Below are 15,696 nucleotides of genomic sequence, written 5' to 3'. Positions count from 1 at the left end.
TTGCCCATCAGTCGTCTGCCACACAGTTTACTTCAGCATGGGGTAACTCACGACCTGGCTTCATCCACACCTCCACCTGCCTGCCTCTCTCCGGAAGCCAATTTCTTACATTGCCAGCTTTAACTCTGGGCATTTCAGCATGCACATCAAAGACAAGGATTCCTTTTTTCTTTATTTACTTTTCCAAGACACGGTTTCTCTGGGTAGACCTGGCTGTCCTGAAACTTGCTGTGTAGACCAGGCTGGCCTTGAGTTCACAGAGATCCGCCTGCCTCTGTCTCCCAAGTGCCGGGGTTAAAGGCACGTTCGTGCCTCATGCCCAGTTGAAGATATTACTATTATCAGACCTTAAAATGGAACGGTAATTCAGTCAGGTGTCCTGTGTGTATTGTGCTGTTTGTGTAGGTGGTGTATGTACTCTGTGTGTGACTTTGGACACCGGTATGAAGCCGGGAGATTGATGTCTGATATCCTTTGTCCACTTCTACATTTTCTGAAAGATGCATTAATTTTTTTTTTCTTTTCTTTTTTTCGGAGCTGGGGACCGAACCCAGGGCCTTGCGCTTGCTAGGCAAGCGCTCTACCACTGAGCTAAATTCCCAACCCAAGATGCATTAATTTTTACTGTATGCACACATGTGAGTGCCTGCATATATGTCCGTGCAACATGTTCCTGGTGCCCAAGGAGCTAGAAGAAGAGAGCACCAGGACCTTACGAAACTGGATTTAGAAGCAGTCATGAGCCGCCACGTGGGTACTGGGGAACCAAACTGGGGTCTTCGGCAAGAGCAGCGGAGTCATCTCCCCAGCCCTTGGTTTTTCAGAGAGTCTCTCACAGATGCCAAAACTCATCAGTTTAGTGAGTTTGGCCGGGTTGGCTAGCCGGTGAGCACCAGGAATCTGTGCATTCCCCTGTTACCTCCCCATCCCCATCCCTCACCCTCAGCCCACCCTCCCGCCCCAGGCATGGCGGTGTCACAGGCACAGGCTCCATTTCCACCTTTTAACAGTTAGTCTTGGGCATCTGAGTTCGGGTCCCCATGCTTGCGCAGTAAGAACTTTGCTGGCAGCCATGTCCCCAGCCTCCTGTTGTGTGGTTTTAATGAATACCATTAAGGAATCCTGACGGTCGTTTTTTGAAAGATATCGAAGTAGACCCACAATTCACACCATACATCAGAATAAACTTCACGCAGATCAGAGAATCTAAGTGTGAAACTGTGCATCCTGGGGGGGAAAAAAGGTGTGTGTGGGAGCCACCCCTCCCACCCTGGAAATTCAGATTCATGAGAGATTAATAAATTCGGCTGTATTAAACATATCTTTTGCAAGGCAATGCTACCATAGACAGAACTCAAAGATAAATGACAAGCTAGAGGGAAATGATTTGCAAAAGATGTCACAAATAAAGGGCTAATCTTCTCAATATAGAGAGAACATTTAAAAATGGGAAAGGGGAAAAAAATCAAATAGAGAAATTTGGCAAAAGACATGAACAGACAGTTCACACCAGAAGATACACAGATGGTCTTTAAACACAACGAGGAGATGCTTGGCTGCGCCTGTAATAAGCAAAATTGCAAATTAAGCCGCACCGACCGATCGTTTCCTATGGGAGTGACTGGCAGGCACTCAGAACTTGATCAGTACGGGGAGGAGCTTTGGGATGCTGGTGGGAGAGGAAGTTGGCCACAGCTCCAGGGTAGCCAAGACATCTGCTTGACCCAGACAGACTTCCAGTCGTGTATGTAGGACTCTCCATGGAGAGTTATCGTAATGGAAACTGTGAATATCGACTACCACAGAAATGGCACACGGAGACCAGTGAGATGCCTTAGTGGGTGAAGTGCTGACCATGCGAGCTTGCTGACCCGAGGTTGATCCCTGAAACCCAGGGAAATGTGGAAGGAGAGATCTGACTCCGTGAAGTTGTCCTCTGATGTGGCAGACTGGCACCAACACACACACACACACACACACACACACACACACACACACACACACACGTTTTTTTGTTTTTTGTTTTTTTTCGGAGCTGGGGACCGAACCCAGGGCCTTGCGCGCTTGCTAGGCTGGGGACCGAACCCAGGGCCTTGCGCGCTTGCTAGGCAAGCGCTCTACCACTGAGCTAAATCCCCAACCCCAATAAAATGCAGTTTAAGAACAAACAATACACACAAGGAGCAGCAAGCACTGAGAGCCGGCCTTGGTCTCTGAATTCCACTCTCTAGACAAAGGACCCTGTTCCCTGGAGAGGCGGCTGGTCCCTGACCTGGGTTAGGGGAATTTTTTTTTTTTTAGGGGAATTTTTAAGTGAGCATATATTGTGGTGGAAGAGGGTGCTCTCGGATGGACGGACTCCTGTCCACAAGACACGGGTATGGATGGACGTATTGCCCTTGGAGGAAATGGACCAGGGAAGATAAAGCTGGACTTAGCTTCACAGCACACAGCCGAGATCCAGCACTTGGGAGGCCGAGGCAGGAATATCGGAATCTGAGGACAGTCTGGGATACATGGCAAAACTCTTTCTCAAACACAGCTGGCCAAAGCTCAAACCCCAGACAGAAAGAGATATTGATAGGAGATATTGATGGAGATACATAAAACCCACTGAGTAAAATGTCAAAGGAGGGGGTGGGGATGGGGGATGGGAGGAGAGACGACTCATGACTCTCCTTCCCCAGGGTCTGCGGGGATCTAGGCAGATGATTGCCGAGGGGGTTTTCTTCAGTGATAGGCACTGGGGAAGTGCCCCATGCCGCTCCCCCATAAGCCTCTATGCCATCCTGTGGGTGGAAACCCCTCTGTGGCCTGCACAGCAGATATTTATATTTTATTATATTACGATTCATAACAGTAGCAAATTACTGTTAGGAAGTAGCAACAACAATGATTTTATGACTGGGGTGGGGGTGGGGGTGGGGCTCACACCTCGAGAAACTGTAAGAGGGTTGCAGCGTTAGGAAGGCTGAGAACCACTGCTCCAAGCAAGTCCTGCCTGGCTCACTAAACAAACAAATAATACACGGGAGTGGCGGGGAACCAGTGGGGAAGAGGAGGGGATCCCTGGGAATGGGAAGGAGATGAGATGGGACGGTACTGAGGGAGTATGATCAAAATTCGTAGTACAGGGCTGGGGAGCTGGTCAGAGAGGCTGCTCTTCTAGAGGACCTGGGTTTGATTCCCAGCACACACGTGGCAGCTCACAATTGGAACTGCAGAGCCGGGAGGAGATCTAAGGCCACCTTCTTACCTGAGGCCCTGCTGTCGTTAGGTACACAGACATACATGCTGGCAAAACATTCATATGCATAAAATAGGAAAATGTGTAAGATCTAATGGAGTCCATTCTCTCTCTCGCTCTCTCTCTCTCTCTCTCTCTCTCTCTCTCACACACACACACACACACACACACACACACGCACACACGCACACACACACGAATAAAACAGTTTTTAAAGTATCCCATTTTTCTGCTAAGGTAGTGGTTTAGGATTTTCAGGCTATATACTCTTTCACAACTTTTTAACTCTACCACATAACATGAAGGCTGCCTTACATCATGAGGCAAGTGAGAAGGGCTGAACTTAAATAAGACTGTCGATGGTTGGATGGTTGAATTGAAAAATGTTCCTAACAATACTCAGAAAAAGGAGACAGGGTTGGAGGGAGGAGGGAAAAGCTCTCTCTCTCTCTCTCTCTCTCTCTCTCTCTCTCTCTGCGCACATGTGTGCACTCGTGCATGTGCACACATGGGTAACATGTGTGTGGGTGCACATGTATAGTTAGATGCACATACGCATATGTAGGAGCCCCAAGGTTGCGGTTAGGAGTCCCCTCCATTGCTCGTTGAGGCCGGGAGGATCTCTCGAGCAAACCTGGACCTCCTTCACCTGTGTGGCCTCTCTGACCAGTTTGTTCTGAAGGGCTCTTGTCTCTTGTCTTTCACGGCTGGGATGACAGACCATCTGCTGCCAGCCCGGCATGCACACGGGTTCTGAGGATCCGAACTCCAGTCCTTATGTCCGTGTGAGGAGTGCTTTTGTCTGAGCTAGCTCCCAGCCCTGGGAAAGCTCTCTCCCAGGAGAACGCCAGTCAAAGTGTGGGAGGTTGGCAGGTACTCAGTGCTGAGCAGCTTTGAAGAGGATAACGGATTCAGGAAGGGTCACTCGTGGATGTCAGATCCTGTGGAGAAGGAGCACTGGGGACCAGGACAGGTCACACAAGCACGGGAGAGACACAGCTCCCCGGGTGAAATCCCTACCAGATGCTTCACCATGTCTAACTATATTTTAAAAAAAAAAAAAAAAAAGATCAGAGGAATCCAGCAGTGGCCCACTGAGAACCACTGCCCAGGCTCTTTAAAAGTCTGAAAACCATTGAGATTTTCTAGATTAAAGAGGAATAAATTCACTTAATGACCAAAAGCAGCACATGGTCCTTGGTAGGCTCTTGGGTCAGAAAAATAAAATTATAAAGGGGACTGAACACGGAGCATGGATTATTAGGTAGTATTACCATACTTTTTCTGTGTGCTCACGGCCCAATGGTTCACGGAGCCAAGGCGGCTCCTGCACTCTGGGTAGAAGGGACTCCTGCCTGCGCCTGTCCTTCACATGAACATCAGGGAAGACTTTGTGTCCATGTAGCTCTCAGAATGATGCTGCTGCATTATGCAGCTTAACCGTCCCTATCAGCTGGAAACGGGTTACTTTCTTTGAGTTTTTTTATTGGATAGTTTACGTATTTGCATTTCAAATGTTACCCCCTTTCCTGGCCCCCCCCATCCCTCCTCCCCCTGCTTCTATGAGGATACTCCCCCTCCCACCTACCCACTCCCACCTCAACACCCTGACATTTCCCTATACTGGGACATTGAGCCTTCACAGGACCAAGGGCTTCTTCTCCTATTGATGCCTGACAATGCCATCCTCTGCTACATATGTGGCTGGAGCCATGGGTCCCTCCATGTGTTCTCTTTGGTTGGTGGTTTAGTCCCTGGGAGCTCTGAGGGGTCTGGTTGGTTGATATTGTTGTTCTTCCTATGGGGTTGCAAACCCCTTCAGCTCCTTCAGTCCTTTCTCTAACTCCTCCATTGGGGTTCCCGTGCTCAGTTCGATGGTTAGCTGCAAGCATCTTCACCTGTATCAGCAAGGCTCTGGCAGAGCCCCTCAGGAGACATTCATACCAGGCTCCTGTCGGCAAGCAGTTCTTGATATCAGCGATACTGACTGGGTTTGGTGGCTGCATGGGAATGGGATCTTTGCCCCCTTTCAGGTCCCCTTGCTCTGGAGTGTAGCAACATGGAGATGCAAGGTTTTCTTCTGGTTTCTTTCTTTTTTTTTTTTTTTGGTTGTTTTTTTTCCGGAGCTGGGGACCGAACCCAGGGCCTTGCGCTTGCTAGGCAAGCGCTCTACCACTGAGCTAAATCCCCAACCCCTCTTCTGGTTTCTTTAAAGAGATACATTTAAAAAATTATTATGAACCGTGCAAGATGTATGTGTGTGGTGTGTGTGTGCATATTATAGCATGCATATAGGGGTGAGAGGATAATTTTGTGGCGTTAGTTCTCGTCTCTCTTTCCACCTTTATGTGGGTTCCAGGGAACAAACTCAGGTTTCCAGGCCTTCATGACAAGCGCCTTTACCCGACTCCACAAATCTCTATGTGCATGCTCTCTCTCTCTCTCTCTGCCACACACACCACACAGACTTACACACACACACACACACACACACACACACACACCTTGTCTCTTCCCAAATAAGAAGCACTGAGCGTGGAGACCCAGGTTCATGTCTATGACCTTGGAAAAGTTACTTTCCCTCCATGACTTTCTGATCTTGGGCTACAAGGTGCTTAAGGTCCCATCCCACCATGATGTTGACCACATATACTTACACTATCTCGGGAGATGGGGACAGTCTGATGATCTTTGGTGACCCTGTAAGTCAAGAGGATGGAAATAGAGGTCTGTCTTTGATTGTCCCGTCCATAAATGGAGTCTTAATAATCACTTGCTGGAGAAAGGAAAACAAAGTTCACAGGAATATGATTGTGTGTGTGTGTGTCTGTGTGTGTGTCTGTGTGTAAGTCTGTGTGGTGTGTGTGTGTGTGTGTCTGTGTGTGTGTGTGTCTGTGTGTGTGTGTCTGTGTGTGTGTCTGTGTGTAAGTCTGTGTGGTGTGTGTGTCTGTGTGTGTGTCTGTGTGGTGTGTGTGTCTGTGTGTGTGTGTCTCTGTGCGTCTGTGTGTGTCTGTGTGGTGTGTGTGTCTGTGTGTGTATGTGTGTGTGTGTGTCTGTGATAAGTATGTGTGGTGTGTGGGTGTATGTGTCAGTGTATGTCTGTGTGTAAGTATGTGTGGTGTGTGTGTATGTGTGTGTGTCAGTGTGTGTCTGTGTATAAGTATGTGTGGTGTGTGTGTGTGTGTGTGTGTGTGTGTGTGTGTTTATGTCTTATGTAATTGAAGCAGGACCCAGAGTGATGTTGTGAGTGGGGATTAGGAGCTTGGGGCCAGAGGAGAAGTTCTGTGTGGCATCCTGGGATTCCCGAATGGCCTTACCTGCACTGCTTCCACACCCAGGCCCACGAGCGGCTGGAGGAGACCAAGCTGGAGGCCGTTCGGGATAACAACCTGGAGCTGGTGCAGGAGATCCTTCGGGACCTGGCAGAGCTGGCAGAGCAGAGTAGCACGGCTGCGGAGCTGGCACGCATCCTCCAAGAGCCTCACTTCCAGGTTCCAGGCTGCTGGCTGCTGGGGGTGGGATGGGGTGGGCAGCTTCCTACTTGGAACCTGGTTTGGAAGCCAGCACTGGGCATTTCCACATTGTCCTTTCTCTTCCTGTTCCTCTTTAGTCCCTCCTGGAGACACATGACTCAGTGGCCTCAAAGACCTATGAGACACCACCCCCCAGTCCAGGTCTAGATCCCACGTTTAGCAACCAGCCGGTACCTCCTGATGCTGTGCGCATGGTGGGCATTCGAAAGACCGCAGGAGAACATCTGGTGAGGGCCAGGGGCTTGTGGGAGAGCGGGCACTGAAGTCACCCATGGGGAAGGAGAAAGGGCAGGTGGGAGTTAAAGATAAAGAGTAGGCCCAGGTTGTCTCTAGGGAGTATCTGCTGGACTTAGGAGCATGCACTCCACACACACACACACACACACACACACACACACACACACACATACAGTACACACACACACTATATATATATGTACATACACTATACACATACTATACACACATACCATACACACAAACACACACTACATATGGACACACACACTATGCACATACCCCCCACAGACACACACATACCATACATGCATACATACACATACTATAAATACACATACACCATACATACATATTCATACACTATACATATGGACACACACACTACACATACACACACTACATATGGACACACACACTATGTACATACCCCCCACAGACACACACATACCATACACGCATACATACACATACTATAAATACACACACACCATACATACATATTCATACACTATACATATGGACACACACACTATACACATAACACACAAACATACACACCATAATACACACACACACATACACCATACATACACATACACACACTATACATATGGACACACACACACTATAACATTCTCTCTCTCTATCTCCCCGCCCCCCTCAGGATCATCTCCAGGCTGTGTCTATAAGAATTGAGACAAGAGTAGAAGACCTTTTGAGTGGAGATGAGGGTGGGGACAGGAATGGGAGGGCCACCGAGGGCCATTTGAAGACAGAGATAGGCTTACCGTCCACACCTTTGCTCCTTCAGGGTGTGACATTCCGAGTGGAGGGTGGTGAGCTGGTGATTGCCCGAATTCTGCACGGGGGCATGGTGGCGCAGCAAGGTCTGCTGCATGTTGGTGACATCATCAAGGAAGTGAATGGGCAGCCAGTGGGCAGCGATCCCCGGGCACTGCAGGAACTCCTACGCAGCGCCAGTGGTAGCGTCATCCTCAAGATCCTGCCCAGTTACCAGGAACCCCACCTGCCCCGACAGGTGAGCCTCTGCTTGAACCCCACCCAGGGCTGAGCCTCTTAATGGAAGCCCCCAGGTCTTTCGCTGTTCACCTCAGGAGAAAAGAGACAGCAGGACCTCCAGGCGGGCGACGCTGGCTACAGCCACACAGCCTCTGAGTGCGGCACGTGAGCACACATTAACTTGTCTCACATGTAGGCATTCACGCACATGTGCAAGAGATAGGTGAGCTTCTGTAACTAGGAGGTTCTACCCGAGTGTGCAAGAGATGGTCTTGAGTGTCCCAAGTGTGCAAAGAGATGCAGCTCCCTGTGGTCTCTGCACCTTGTGCGTGTGTAAGAGCTCACCCCACAGGCCTGTGTAAAGTGGGGTTCTCCACCTGCCCTGGTAGCTGCTTCCTCATTGGCAGATTGGGGTGCTCCCCTCCTCCTTGGCTTTTGAACTCTGAGAGCTCTGTCCTCCTGGGGGGTAGAAGGAAGAATTCAGGATTAGGTGACCCCTACGTGGGGCCCGGCTTCCTTTTTTGAGACCTGACCCAGTCTTGGTTAGTTTCCCAATCACTCAATCTGAATCTCTTAGTTCCAGTTGCCAAGAAGAGTATCAGCAAAGTAGGGTAGGAGTGCCATGGAGTGGGTAGATACACTCTCTGTTCATTATGGTGACTCCAAATCCCTGGGTTCAGGTGTTTGTTAAATGCCACTTCGATTACGACCCTGCCCGGGACAGTCTCATCCCCTGCAAGGAAGCAGGCCTGCGCTTCAACGCCGGAGACTTGCTCCAGATTGTAAACCAAGATGATGCCAATTGGTGGCAGGTGAGCCTGGGCACTCCTGTAATGTTCCCGAGTACGGCTCGGGGAAGGGTCCTCTTACCCAGGCAGGTCTTTGGCATGTGCCATTTCAGGCATGCCATGTCGAAGGGGGCAGCGCAGGACTCATCCCCAGCCAGTTGTTGGAGGAGAAGCGGAAAGCATTTGTCAAACGGGACCTGGAACTGACCCCGACCTCAGGTAGGAGTCCCTTCCTTCACCTCAGGCCCCGGTTTAAGACCTGGCCTGGCCCAGCTTGCTTACTTGTTTCCTTGTGGCCAGGGACCCTGTGCGGCAGCCTTTCAGGAAAGAAAAAGAAGCGAATGATGTATTTGACCACCAAGAATGCAGGTGGGTATTAATTCTTGTCCTAGTTGTCTAATAGGTGACCAGTGAGCTTACTCCGCCTCAGATACTGCCAGCCTCGTTCCTAGGCTTGCCCAGCTCCTTCCTGTTTCACTGGCCGTGGCTTTCCCCCTTGATGTATTCTGAGGGTCCCTCCCCTCCTACACGGGGCAGCCTGGTGAGCAGCGCCATCTCTCTGTCCCTAGAGTTTGACCGCCATGAGCTGCTTATCTATGAGGAGGTGGCCCGCATGCCCCCATTCCGTAGGAAAACCCTGGTGCTGATTGGCGCGCAGGGTGTGGGCCGGCGAAGCCTGAAAAACAAGCTCATTCTGTGGGATCCAGACCGCTACGGCACCACAGTGCCCTGTGAGTGGAGACCGTGGAGCGGGAGATACGAGGGTGGATGCGTCCGGGGTGGGGCGGAATCGGTCGAGGAGGGGTGCGGAGCAACGCTGAGAGAGCATATTGGGGAAACACCAGGTCAGGTGGGTCCTCTGGGTGTGTAGTGTGCGCCCTCTGTGGGTGGATGAGGGGAACTGCAGACTCAGCATCCGGTGAAGGGGCTGGCTTCTTTTTTTTTTTTTTAAAATCAGGCTCTCCTTCTCTCAGGATTTTACTTCCAAAAAAGTTGTTGTTGTTTGTTGTCGTTTTTTAAGTGTGTGCCTACCTCGGGTCTGGCAAAACGGGGTCGAGCTGTATGTGGCCTTATGGCAGATAGGATGGGACAAGTGACGGGACAGCAGGGGGTGGGGGTGAATCCTGAAGGCTATGCCTTTAGGGCCGAGGTCACACAGTCCCCATGGGACACACATGTGCATGTTTTAGGGGCTTGACTCACCAAATTAGCCCTGCCTTCCCTCTCCAGACACATCCCGGAGGCCCAAGGACTCAGAACGGGAGGGGCAGGGCTACAGCTTTGTGTCTCGTGGGGAGATGGAGGCTGACATCCGCGCCGGGCGCTACTTGGAGCATGGCGAGTATGAGGGCAACCTGTACGGCACGCGGATCGACTCCATCCGGGGCGTTGTTGCCTCGGGCAAGGTGTGCGTGCTGGATGTCAACCCTCAGGTACTTCTAGCCCTTCCCTGTGTGTGTGTGTGTGTGTGTGTGTGTGTGTCTGTCTGTCTATCTGTCTGTCTGTCTGTCTGTCCGAGCCCTCTTCCCGCACTTCCCCAGCGCACCTAGATCTCCCCCAGTAGGTCACACGGCAGCCCTCTGCCAGCCACTTGCTGGCATAGGTCCCAGGGCTCCAGGCAGCCCAAGCATCACTCTCTTTTTTTTTTTTTTTCCGGAGCTGGGGACCGAACCCAGGGCCTTGCGTTTACTAGGCAAGCGCTCTACCGCTGAGCTAAATCCCCAACCCCTTCAAGCATCACTCTCAGGTGCCCACTCTGTCACCCACACATCCTTACTGACCAGGCCCCTTACTGTAGCTCTGAGGTGGCATCACGACCTACCAGGTACCAAGACAATCGCATGCATGAAGCCCCCACCCTCTTCCTGCAGGCGGTGAAGGTCCTGAGGACAGCTGAGTTTGTCCCTTACGTGGTGTTCATCGAGGCTCCTGACTTTGAGACTCTGCGGGCCATGAACCGAGCTGCCCTGGAGAGCGGAGTGTCCACTAAGCAGCTGACGGTGAGGGGACTCGGAGCTGCTGGGAAGGGGTTTGCTGGTGGCCTGGGGTGTTGGAGCTCAAGAGAGAGGTAGGACTCTGGGCAATGTTTTGTACGTGTGGAAAGGAAAAGCTGAGAGAACATAGTGCCCAAAATCTCAGATGGAGCCAGGGACATCGAGCTGACTTTAGGCCTACTATGTATGGGGCACACTCTACAGAGAGAGCACTGGCCACAGGACGTCCTAGAAGGCCAGTGGAAGATCTGGGGGACAGAGATGGCCAAGGGAAGTTTCTGGAGGAAACTTGGACCTTGATACAACATTCTCCCAGGAATAGGGCTTGCCCAATTCTGAGTCCAGGTTCCCCTCCTCCATGCCTGTTACGACAGCTCCTAGGTTGGACTTGGGTCTTCTGATGACCTGATCCTGGCCTTGGGCACCAGGGCCCTGGTGACAAATGCAGCTAGAGCCTCTGGGACACAGCTTCCCTCGGCTTCATTAAGCCAGTTTTCTAGTTCCTTCTCAGAGAGCTTCCTTACATCTGGGATGGGAGTTAACTTGTTCCTTCATGGGACTGTCTTGGTACATGGTAGGTCCTGATGCCCCCTCATGGCTACAGTAAGGGGCTTGGTCAGACTGAAGGGATCAGTAGCTGGAGGCAGGCAGATCCCTATCGAACCATCGACTCACTGTGACCTCTTGGTGTCCGAGCTTTGTGTTATTAGCGGGAGATAATTGTCCCTCCCTTGTGGAGCTGTGGTGAAGAGCCTGTGGGTGGCCAAATGGTTAGCGCCCTACGTGTTGTTTACAACACCGTATTTCCCTCCTCCCCTCTATCCTACCCCCATCCTCCCTCCTTTCCTCCCTCCCTCCCTCCCTCCCTTCTGGATGCAGGAGCATAGCTATGGGGGCACAGGGAATCCGTGTCACTGTGTCTGAACTTTGGGGTGAGGTAGGCAGGTTGTAGATCCCTCTAATGATGGGACTGAGTTGGAGACGCTGACCAAAGCCCCTTGTGCGGGACAGGAGGCGGATCTGAGGCGGACAGTGGAGGAGAGCAGCCGCATCCAGAGAGGCTATGGGCATTACTTCGACCTCAGCCTGGTCAACAGCAACCTGGAGAGGACCTTCCGCGAGCTCCAGACTGCCATGGAGAAGCTTCGCACGGAGCCCCAGTGGGTGCCTGTGAGCTGGGTGTACTGAGTCTTGCTCTGGACCTTGTTACTGCCTGGTCGGGAATCCAACTTTCACTCGGCCTGTGATACTCCCCCACCCTGCTAATGGTCTTCATCCTCCCATCTCCGGTTTTCCCTGGACCACAGTTCCCAGCAGGGGCTGGCTTCAGATATAGAGGTGTGCACTGCCAGGGAGGTAGGTGTTCATGGGGTACCTCTGTACCCAGGTGCTGCCCACTCCCCACGTCTACTGGCCACCAGACATCCCTTTCTGAGGATCATGCTGTGTCCGGGAGCATCACAGATCACTCCTGTAAATCTCAGTCCAGGGAAGAGCAGAGCCGCTAGGGGCCTTGTGGTCAGTAGGTCTGTGACCCTGCTAGCTTTTTCTCCTCTCTGGACTGGCCACTGCCATCCTGTTCGCTGGCCCCCTCCCATCCCTTACTATAGTCTAAGGAACAGCCTTGGGCTGTCCTCATACGGCCAGCTACTCAGACCACTGGTAGTAGGCAGACCCAAGTAATGGTGCCAGTCTGGGCCATTTTAGAGGCTGGGGACACCCCGTCACGAGCCGTTGCTGCAGCTGGTGACGCAGGCCTCAGCTCCCTGAGGAGTAAACATAGTCTGGTCCCTCCCTTACTCCAAGCTTCTCACTGCCAGTCTCTCCACAGACTTTCTCAATGTGTCCCTCTTTTGTAAGCCCTGCTCCTCAGACTTGCAGCTGGCTTAGCCCAGGTTGGGAATAAGGCCTAGAAAGCTGAACCCTCTATTGTTGGGACCAAAAGTCTTCCAGCCCACAGCCCACAGCAGGGTACATTCATGTCAGGCTTTTCTGGATGGATCTGGGTGACCCGCTGGCATTAGGGCTTAGGATGGGAGACAGTGAGTGAGGGCTTGGAAACAGATTAGCTTTATGTGTGTGTGTGTGTGTGTGTATGTGTTGCACACGTGTATGCACACGTTTGGTTTAGTTTGAGGGGGGGCAGAGGATTGCCTTCTCTTGGAGATAGCTCTCTGAGGTCCCCTTATGGGTTCCCCTCAACTCCGACATTTCTTACAATCCCCCGTTCCAGACTCCAGACCCCGGATCGCCCTCAACTCTTCCATTTCCCTGTATCCTAAGTACCAGCCTTTAGTCCTCGGGGAGGGTGATTTTGTAAAATAGGATAATCCTAAGAACCCCACCCATGACATCTGGAGACATTTCATTCCTCATTCTCAAGGGGTCCCATATCCTCACAGGAGACCCCCCCGGCATTTCTGCCCTGTGCCTCCCAGTTCTCCTAAGCGTCAGTCTTTGCTGCACTGTCAGCTCAAGCTTGTCCCTGAATCACTGTGTGCCCATTTCCTAGAGAAGGGGAGGGGGGGAGAATAGACAGAATATTTATTACAAATGCTAGACATATATTTATTATATCAGCTATCTCATTTGCACTGGCATCAGATGTGCAGGTGGGACTAGAGGTGGGCCCACCCACTGCTCATTTGCATAGCTCTGCTATCGCCTATCTGTACTTTTCCTTTGGTCAATCAATGTCCTTTCCTTTAGTTCAGTATCTTGCTGTGACCCCTGACCCTTACTTAGCTGCAGGGGACTGCCCTCCTTGACAGCTCCTTCCTCCCCTGGAGGATGAGCTCAGGGTCAGAGAAGCGTCTGTGACAGCCCCTGACCACCCCCTTGATTAACCCACAAAGCCCCCCAACCAAAAGACCATGGCCTTTGATCGAGATCTGGCGGGCACCGTGCTGGAGAGTTGGTACCAGTTCCTCCCTCTGAAGATCCAGTGTGGTATCCAATCCCCATATCCTCCTCTCTAGTAATGTGCCAGGGCCCCTCCTCTCTCAGCAGCCTCCTACCTCTCTCTCTCCCACTGAGCCTGGCTCTACAACCCATCCAAGCACTGGCCAGGAGGGAACAGAGGTTGTGGGCCTCCTCAGCTCACCTGGCACAGGGCTGGGTTAGAACATGTTCGTGCCCACCATGCTAGCTCTGTGACTCCGTCCTCCCTCCCTCCCACCATGGCCTCTTGTATTTGGGGACCTCAGGAGAAGGAGGACCCTGCCCCCTCCATGGTCCACACTCAGTCCCTCTGCTCCCCTCCATCACCACCAGCCCCATCTACTTTCTTAAATCTTCTTTCTTTTCCTTTGATTAAACGTGACAGCAAGTGTTTCTGGCTCTGTTTGTCTTTGGTTGGGGTTGAGGAGATGGTTTTGGGAGGAGGTTAGGATTAGAGAATACAGCATAAATAATTCCAGAACGGAAGATGGACTGACATGCGTCTGTGTGTCTCCTGTGGTGACTTCCTCCTCCTGTCTGCAGATGACGCTCCTTCTAAGTGCTTATGCCTGGGAGCCGGTGAGCATCAGGGGGACAGTGGACTCAGGGACTTCATGGTCAATCCACATGACTCCGCCTGGGATTTGTGTGGCCTTCAGCAGGCACCCCTACCTCTCAGGACCTTGGCTTTATACTCTGTACAAGTGCCTGTCAGTGATACGCTCATGGGGTCTAGGTGCTTACCCCAGGGCAGGAGAAGACCCCGAAACGTTCTTTTCATCCCTAGAACAACAACCACGACACTAGAGTGTATGTGGGTCCAGGGGACCCACATTCCTCCCCACCTGGAGTTCTTCAGGAGGGAAGGGTGACCCTGCACCCCACCGTTAGCACTGCAGATTCTCTAAGACTCCCTGTACAGCAGAACCTAACCCCCAGCTGGAATGGAAAGCTGGGAAATGTAGTTTTCCCCTGTGCTCTGGATGCGTGAGCTGCAAGCAGCAGATCTCTGTGCCACTGAGCATGGACTCGTGCGGGGACAGCGGGGTGTTTTAGATGCTCCCCACGTGACGCAAATGTGTGACCAGGTTTGCTGGCCAAGGTTAATCTCCCCCCCCCCATACTTTTGGGATGGATGGAACTTCTTTTGAGCTTCCAGTCAGCATCAAGAGATTTTCCTTAAATAAAAGACAGATAATCTGAAATAAGCTAATATTCCCAACCCCACCCCCTCCCCCTGTTTTTGAGACAGGATCTTTACACGGCCCTGGCTGGCCTCGAACTCACAGAGATCCATAGGATTAAAGGTCTGTGCCTTTCTCGTTATTAGTTCTTATTTGCTTGTTTTAAATTAGCTTTTTAAAATATAATTTTAAAATCTGACACGTAGCAGTTGTGCCATTTTACAATTGAGGAGAGGGATTCTTTTCTACCTGTTACTCTTTTATTTTTTTTTTTTTTACTTTTAAAAAAATTATGTATATGAGTACACTGTCACTGTTCCAGACACACCAGAAGAGGGCTGCTCTTGCTGAAGACCCCACGTGGTTCTCCAGCACCCACATGGTGGCTCATGACTGTTTTTTAAAAAAATTTTTTTGTTAGTTTTTATTTATATAAGTACACTGTAGCCATCTGCAGACACACCAGAGGGCATCGGATCCCATTACAGATGGTTGTGAGCCACCATGTGGTTGCTGGGAATTGAACTCAGGACCTCTGGAAGAGCAGTCAGTTCTCTTAACCGCTGCGCCATCTCTCCAGCCCTCATCAGTTCCTCTTGAACACCAGTATGCTGTACTTTATGTTGTGTTTTGAGGCAGTGTCTCATTATGCAGCACAGACCAGCCTAGAACTTGGAATCCTTCTACCACAGCCTCCTAAATATTGGGATTTCAGGTGTGCGCTACTCTGTCAGGTTCGAAAGTCAGCTT

At 51.3% G+C, this 15,696-nt stretch overlaps 1 protein-coding gene across 6 annotated transcripts in view; it reads left to right on the top strand.

Moving 5' to 3' along the window:
• The window catches only part of Mpp2 (MAGUK p55 scaffold protein 2), a 33,073-nt gene extending 18,920 nt beyond the window's left edge, over positions 1-14,153 (top strand). For all 6 annotated transcript variants that reach the window (XM_063270001.1, XM_063270002.1, NM_001414214.1 and 3 more), the window contains 10 exons: positions 6,586-6,738; positions 6,858-7,007; positions 7,832-8,059; positions 8,721-8,852; positions 8,942-9,047; positions 9,129-9,197; positions 9,398-9,559; positions 10,059-10,261; positions 10,700-10,828; positions 11,834-14,153. In XM_063270001.1, coding sequence (XP_063126071.1) covers positions 6,586-6,738; positions 6,858-7,007; positions 7,832-8,059; positions 8,721-8,852; positions 8,942-9,047; positions 9,129-9,197; positions 9,398-9,559; positions 10,059-10,261; positions 10,700-10,828; positions 11,834-12,010 — 1,509 coding nt within the window. In that variant the 3' untranslated portion in view covers positions 12,011-14,153. The remainder of the gene's footprint in view (positions 1-6,585; positions 6,739-6,857; positions 7,008-7,831; positions 8,060-8,720; positions 8,853-8,941; positions 9,048-9,128; positions 9,198-9,397; positions 9,560-10,058; positions 10,262-10,699; positions 10,829-11,833) is intronic.
• Positions 14,154-15,696: the final 1,543 nt, after the last annotated feature.

Source organism: Rattus norvegicus, chromosome 10 (genome assembly GCF_036323735.1).
Source record: "Rattus norvegicus strain BN/NHsdMcwi chromosome 10, GRCr8, whole genome shotgun sequence".
Lineage (NCBI taxonomy): Eukaryota > Metazoa > Chordata > Mammalia > Rodentia > Muridae > Rattus > Rattus norvegicus.
The sequence above is the reverse complement of the archived record's forward strand: the minus strand, read 5'-3'. Positions and strand labels throughout refer to the sequence as shown.